Source organism: Pundamilia nyererei, unplaced genomic scaffold (assembly GCF_000239375.1).
Source record: "Pundamilia nyererei isolate P.nyererei 1_Seehausen unplaced genomic scaffold, PunNye1.0 scaffold00268, whole genome shotgun sequence".
In the NCBI taxonomy this organism is placed as follows: domain Eukaryota; kingdom Metazoa; phylum Chordata; class Actinopteri; order Cichliformes; family Cichlidae; genus Pundamilia; species Pundamilia nyererei.
This window is the reverse complement of record NW_005187669.1, coordinates 430568-437305: the sequence shown is the minus strand read 5'-3', so window position 1 is coordinate 437305 and position 6738 is coordinate 430568. Positions and strand designations below refer to the sequence as shown.

The following is a 6738-nucleotide window of genomic DNA, read 5'->3' as shown; positions in this document are numbered from 1 at the left end:
CACACACACACACACACACACACACACAGGAGAAACTACAACCTTTAATTCCTGAGCTCGTGTTTCCAGCTGATGCTGGACTGTTTTACATTAACAGGTGTTTCTAATGTTGTGTCCAATGCATCTTCAATATGAAGTCATAATATTAGAGACGTGCAGGTACACAGCACTGATGAGTAAATCCACCACTGAAGCTCAGCATATTTTAAATACATATTCAGACTGTTTCCCCTCATAAACATATAAAATATCAGGACTTTGAATGATGCTCTTACATAAATAAATATCAGAGAAATGTTTTGTTCTGCAGCTGGAAAAATAATGGACCACTTTGTGGTCTTGCGCTGTTCCTGTCTGAGATGTTTTCCTGTCTTTGTGTGTAAAGTTTAATAAAGTGCACAGTGTGAACTCTGAGACCTTTCACGTCTTCCTGCTAGCGTTGGTTTTCGGAGGTGGTGTCGGAGAGGCGGATGCTGTCCAAGATAAAGACTATGTTGGATAACACCTCCCACCCACTCCATGACATGCTGGTCAGTCACAGGAGCTCGTTCAGTGAGAGACTGAGATTACCCATGATGCACCGCTGAACGACACAGGAAATCATTCCTGCCTGTGGCTCCCTGTACAACGCATCCACTTAACACACTGTTTGCTGCTACAGCTACACATGTTTCTTTTCCAACTATTTATTTATGAGTGAAGTATGTATGTGTATATATGTATATATTGTACTATTCTTAGTTAGTGTATTGTCTGTCTTGTCTTAATGTTGGTTTAAAATGGAGCACTGTAACAAAAAATAATTTCCCCCAGGGATCAATAAAGTATTCTGATTCTGATTCTGATTCTCACCTGAACGCTTCTGGAGCCGCTGAGATTTCCTGCCAACACAAAACAAACGTCAGTGACAGTAAAATGAAAGATTCACGTCACACACGGACTCCTGAACCACAGTTAGAGCCGGTGTTGTGCCAAAAAGTGATTGCTCGTATTTAAACTGCTATAAGTAAGTTGTTGGGCTATAATATGTGAAACATGTTAAAATGCTTCCCTTATGGATGACATAAAGTCATCTTGAGCCACAAACAACATTCGTGTAACAAGGTAGAAGCCGCGATCAGTTTTTGGCAGCGACTTTTATATAACCTTTATTTATGCAGTTAAAAACATCTCATTAACATCAAACATGTCTTTTGTCAGAGTAAGCTGGCCAACAGCAGCAGAACTGTTACAAATATTACGATAGCTCTGTAAAAAGATTGTAAGTAAGGCCTGGTTGGTTATAATGTCAGCACAATAACACAGAGTTGTGAAGATACTTGAAAAACGGATATTTTTTAAATTCTCTATATAACCCCTTTATAAACGCTGTTCGCTGAAGTCTGTTTACCAACATACGTAAAGATATTACACATAAAAACTGCACAGAAACAGTTTTTGGCATTTAATCACTTTTTGGCACAACACCGGTTTAAAAGCACCGTTCACATCTGTGTCCTGCAGTTGGATTGTTTCTGAGCGCAGTTCCTCCTGCACGCTGACACAGGTGCCATGATGAAATGTAATCGCCCAGCTAATCATTTTAGCTCTGAGCATGCGCAGTAAAATAGCTTTAACTGGTGACTTTTGTCTGACCTGATGATGGTGCCCGCTGCTTTCTCATCTTCGTCCTCGGGTGTTTCAGAATCGGTGAGGTTCTGCTCCTCATCCTCTGATTTACATACCTGAGAAAGATTTGAGAGGTGGGGTACTCAAACTCGTTTTGAAGAGCATGCAGCACTACACGTGATATCCGCATCAAAGATAGTTTTACACTCAGTGAGCTTCACACGACTGCAGCTAAAGACCAGAGGGGTATTTTACACCTGTCATATGACCAGGAAACCTGCTGCACCATGTGACCTTACAGTGGTTTACACGAGGCTGATGTAAAGTTAAGAAAAATAAAACAAAATAAGAGAGAGACCCGCTCAGAGCCAGCTGAATGTCCGGTACTTTGTGAATGACAGATGACCCTGACATCATGCAGGCAGAAGGAGAGCGCTCACGTGACTGTGTGAGGAGGCAGCTGGAAGCCGCTTCTCTGTGCGGCTGAGCTCAGAATAAGCTAGTAAAATATCTGCAGCGTAATTAAAAAACGTTTAGTTTCCGATTTAAACCCCAACACTAATGATAATATCTCAAAGGTTGTTTTTTGTTATTTTCATAACAATAATGATAAAAATGTGTTTACTTGTTTTGTAAATGTAATTTATACATTTAATTTGTTTTTTAAACGTATTTCTTTCTCAGAGACTTCGCTCTCACTCGGCGGCCATCTTTAAACGCCACAGACTTTTACTAAAGCTCGTTAAAGCAGTGAGTGAGACCAGGAGGAAACTCCACCTGTTTACTGATTTCTACCTAAGTAAGTTTAAAAAGCTGCCCCCGGTCCTCTCCCGGTCAGTTTAACGTTTTCCTCCCTCCGGTTAAACTGACGGTCATTTAAACGTCGCCGTGAGTTGAACCTTACACACCGAACACGGACACACTCACATCGGACCGTCCGGACTCTTGAGTCCGGGGAGCGTTCTTCCTCCTCCGGGTCTTTATCTCAGATCGTGCCGGGGTCCCGGTGCTCGTGCTCGGCCCGTTTCTCCGGTCCGCGTCCCCTCTGCCTCGGAGCGTCACCATGGTAACGACGCAGGCATAAGCTAACGGCGTTAGCCTTAACGACAAAAATAAAGAAGAAACTCCGAAGAACCTCAGACCTCCGAGTGTGTTTGTTCCCGAAGAGCGTCTCCGACTGTGGAGGCTCAGCTGAAGCTGCAACACACCCAAACACGAGCTCGATAAGCCGACAGACCGCACAGCTGCACCGCTGTGGTTCAAACGCGAGGGTTCTGCCGCCGCCTGCTGACGTCATGCCGTAATGCGCGTGGTGCGTAAACTGATAATAATAATAATTATAATGATAATAATAATAAGAGTAGAGATGTTTTCAAAGCAGCTGTTTACCTGTGTGCTGACTCTCAGAAGGATCGATCTGCGGCTGTTTGCTTTATCAGTGAAGATAATTAATGCTTTTAGATCCAGTTTCTCTCCCCCTCTGTTCTCAAACAATAAGTAATAATTGTTAAATTAAGAAATCTACTTGGAACCTGATGTTTTCAATTCAAATAAAAGGTTAATGCTTCAAACTGTGACATTTAAGACATACAACAATGAAATAATTTTGCTTAGTTTTTTTCAAAGCTATTTAATTTTAAATGGATCAAATATTGATTAAACATCTTTAATTGATTAAACATCACCTGACTGACTGTATTTAATGCCACATGTACAGAACTGTGCAGCTAAAGTGATGCCACTTTCAGCCATATAAATGATCCTTTAATTCAAAAGATGGACTCATGTCACTTTTCCTACTTAAACACTCAGTTCAGACACTAAAATCTTTTTCTCTTTGCTTTCTTGAAAACCTCCCTCCAATGGGACTGTAGTGGTGATTCCTTTGTTTGTCCAACCAAACATCCAACAATTTAAAATCTACAAGCCACTGCTGCACTGTGGTGGTATTTTGTATGCAGGCAAAAGAAGTCAAATGTCCAAAACCTGAAAGTTGCGTTTTATGGTTTATTTATCCAGTTTGGCAAACAATAACAAAGATCCATTTCTGTTGCTTACTGCTGCTGTTTTGGTAAAAATAAAAAAAAACCAAAAAAAAAAACATTGGCCCTCCCCAGTGCACGCTGGTCCTATACCAGTCCCTTTATTTTTTAGAAAAAATGGCCCCACAGTTCTTCCTGACTGACTTAAGATAAGCAACAAATCAAAGCAAAAAAAATAAACAAGTATTAACCTACAAATAAAACTTGTAAATAACAAAAAATATAAGTAAACCAACAACAAACTTATTTAAAAATAAAGAACAAATCGCTCCAACAAGGACTGCATGAAATTCTCCATCCATCCTTTTCTGGATACGCTGCTCATGTGGCCAGTCTGCAGGGCTCACTTGAAATTACACCAGGAAACACAATAATAATGAAACAAGACTTATGAACAAACTGAGATAGTTTTATTAAAATACATAAAATCCTGAATTCACCTCTGACCTCATGTGACGTTCACTGTGACTGAGGTTCAGCTTAAACAGGCACGTTTTTAAAAACTCATTTCAAAGAACCTCATTTTAATGCTGACTCATCAGTTTCCTAATCTGTACAATGCATTAAAAGGAAAATGTGCTACTTAAAAAAACCCTTAGTCTTAATGCTCTGCACACTGGTAAATATGTTTTGGTAAATCTGGTGTTGTGTGTAGATCTGATGGAGACTTCAGGGCTCCACAGGACTCAGCGTCTCGGTCCGGGATACAGCTGTCAGCGACTCAGGTGTCAGAAACAACTGCAGGAACAAGCAACAGTTTTGTTTCATATTTCTTATGTTCAGCAAAACTGAAAATGTCTCCAATAAAACAAAAATATTGGTAAAATATATGTTGTGCACTATTTTTTCTTAATTTTCTAACATATCTCTTATTCCCTGTTCTTGCTGACCCCTGTGCTGCAGTAACGTGAATTTCCCCAGTGTGGCTTTAATAAAGTCTGGGTCTAAATAATGAAGCTTTACAAAAAATAACTGTTTAGACTGACGCTGTATAAAATGTCAGGTGCTCTGTGTTTGTCCTTCGATGTGCGCTGCAATACAGCGTGTAACATTTGTCACCGAAACAGACTGTTTATTCATTTGTATTACATCTGCGTGTGAAACACGTTTAACCTTTAACACACTGGCACCAGCTACATACAGGGGAGTGTTTTAAATCAAAAAGATGAAGTAACGTTAGTAAGACATTCATCCGGATCATTTTGGACACAACTGTAAATGTAAATATCTCAATGTTTCGACAACATTAAGCTTTAATGCTTCCAAAATGAGATTGCTTGTTTCATTTTCACTTCCTGTTGACTTAGTTTCATTCTCTGCATATCCGACCTGCTCCAGTTTTGTTGATACTTCAGTGTTGCTATAACAGGAGCGTTACAGACCTGGGTCGGTGGTGTAGTCCTCCAGATTATGGATCTCTGTCCACCTCCGCTGGACTTCTGATGGTCCTCTCCAGGTCAATGCACAGTCTGAGTAGAACAATATTAGATGAATTTCCAGCTTTATAAATAATAGATAAATTATGCAAAACACCAAAATTTCACAGTGAAACTCAAGCCCTCAATACATTAACTGACACAGCCCTAAGCAACAACAGGTCTGAAAACACAGAAAACTTTGACAAATGACAAAAACAGTGTAAAATTTCTTACCGAAGTCATGCTTAATGTTCTGGTTCTTATAAATGACTTCATAGCTGTACTTAGACTTGTCATCCTTTGAAATCTCCACATGGGCTCTTATCTCCAAGGTGCCGTCTTTGTTTGTCTCAGTGTCTGATCTCATCAGACCCTTCTCTTCAGTTACAGTCTCCCCGTTACGCTTGATCTCCACGTCGATGGCTCCCTGGCCTCTGGCGATGCATGTCAAGAGGATTTTTTCACCGTCCTTCGAGTTCTGTGCATAACGCTGAACATCTGGAAATGAATCCAGATGAATGTCTTGAGCATCTGAATCAAAAATACTTTCCAACACTCACAATGTGACTGCTCCTTGAAGATGAGCCAAAACGATACAGCTGTGGCACACCTGTCACGTACCAGCTACACTTTGTGCTCCATCAGTTTTTTGCTTATTGCACGTTTCTCCTGTTTCTGCAGCAGCACCTAATCTGACCGCATCGCCCACGTTGACAGCAGGCACTGACTCCAGGCCTGCTGTTAGTAGCATGTCCGTCTGTTTGTTAGCTAGCAAGCAGCTTCCTGTGTGAGCGTGTTACATCCTGTTAGGCAGGTCTGAGCTGAACACATCTTATTGTTTTTAAGAGTTGTAGATTAAATTTCACATGTTTGTGTTGCTCATCAAACGCTCAGCACGTTAGTCCAAACTATGACTTCACTTCACTTCATCATTTATTTCCTTTGTGACTTGGCAGAGGTCGGGATCACAGTGAGGAACAGACTGCTGCTAACAGAAATGTTTCAGTGTGTGTCAGAAGCTTCAGCTCCTCAGCGCTGCAAAGGTTATTTCATTATAACTGGAAAGCTTAATGAACATATTCACAGAATTCCAACTTTTTAAACTTCTGTGAGGGGGCTGCAGACGAAAAATTAGGTATACACTGACTCTCACATGGCAACGACTTCAGGATATGATCTATAAATTCATAAACCTGCAGACACATCTGCTGAAACTGCTTTTAACTTTACATCCTCATAGGGTAAAGTTCAAATTGCATGATGTGAAATGACAATTAAATTATTAATGAAATTAAATTAGAGTATTTCTTTGAAATTGAAAGCTTAAAAAAGATCATTGTTGACAAACTTAAACAAGAGTGCAAAATTAAAAATTTACAGCTTACAGAGCTCCACATGTGAGGAAACATTTAAAGCTGATGTCTTTCTGTTACTTCTGTTTATTCTTTTATTTATGAACTGCAGGTTAAAATTGTCATGGTCCGAGTGAGTGCTGGGTTTTCCTGCGTGCCAGTAAATCCATCACTGGCCAGAGTCACCACACCCCTCGTTTGTGGCACCTGTGTGTAATTTGCTGGGAGGCTCTTAAGTATGGAACGCCAGGACTGCCATAATGAATTAATTAAATACACCATTAAATAATTAATTAAATGTGTCAATAATTAATTAAA

The 6738-nt window shown here is 40.1% G+C and overlaps 1 protein-coding gene and 1 long non-coding RNA gene across 5 annotated transcripts in view; both read right to left on the bottom strand.

Moving 5' to 3' along the window:
- Window positions 1-2901, bottom strand: part of LOC102203509 (ATPase family AAA domain-containing protein 2B-like) — a 15602-nt gene extending 12701 nt beyond the window's left edge. For 3 of the 4 annotated variants that reach the window (XR_001290583.1, XR_001290584.1, XM_005750313.2), the window contains exons 1-3: window positions 2536-2901; window positions 1636-1724; window positions 853-881 (exon numbers count right to left, since the gene is read on the bottom strand). Coding sequence is in view for 2 of the 4 variants with exons in the window: in XM_005750313.2 (XP_005750370.1) it covers window positions 853-881; window positions 1636-1724; window positions 2536-2673 (256 nt within the window). In the remaining 2 variants the exon portion in view is untranslated. The remainder of the gene's footprint in view (window positions 1-852; window positions 882-1635; window positions 1725-2535) is intronic. The other variant, XM_013915199.1, reaches the window with a different exon arrangement.
- A 974-nt stretch (window positions 2902-3875) lies between these two features.
- On the bottom strand, window positions 3876-6650 carry LOC106456480 (uncharacterized). The gene is made up of 3 exons (XR_001290585.1): window positions 5303-6650; window positions 5033-5119; window positions 3876-4388 (listed from the first exon to the last, which is right to left on the bottom strand). It is a non-coding gene; the product is annotated as an uncharacterized LOC106456480 (long non-coding RNA).
- Between the last annotated feature and the right edge of the window lie 88 nt (window positions 6651-6738).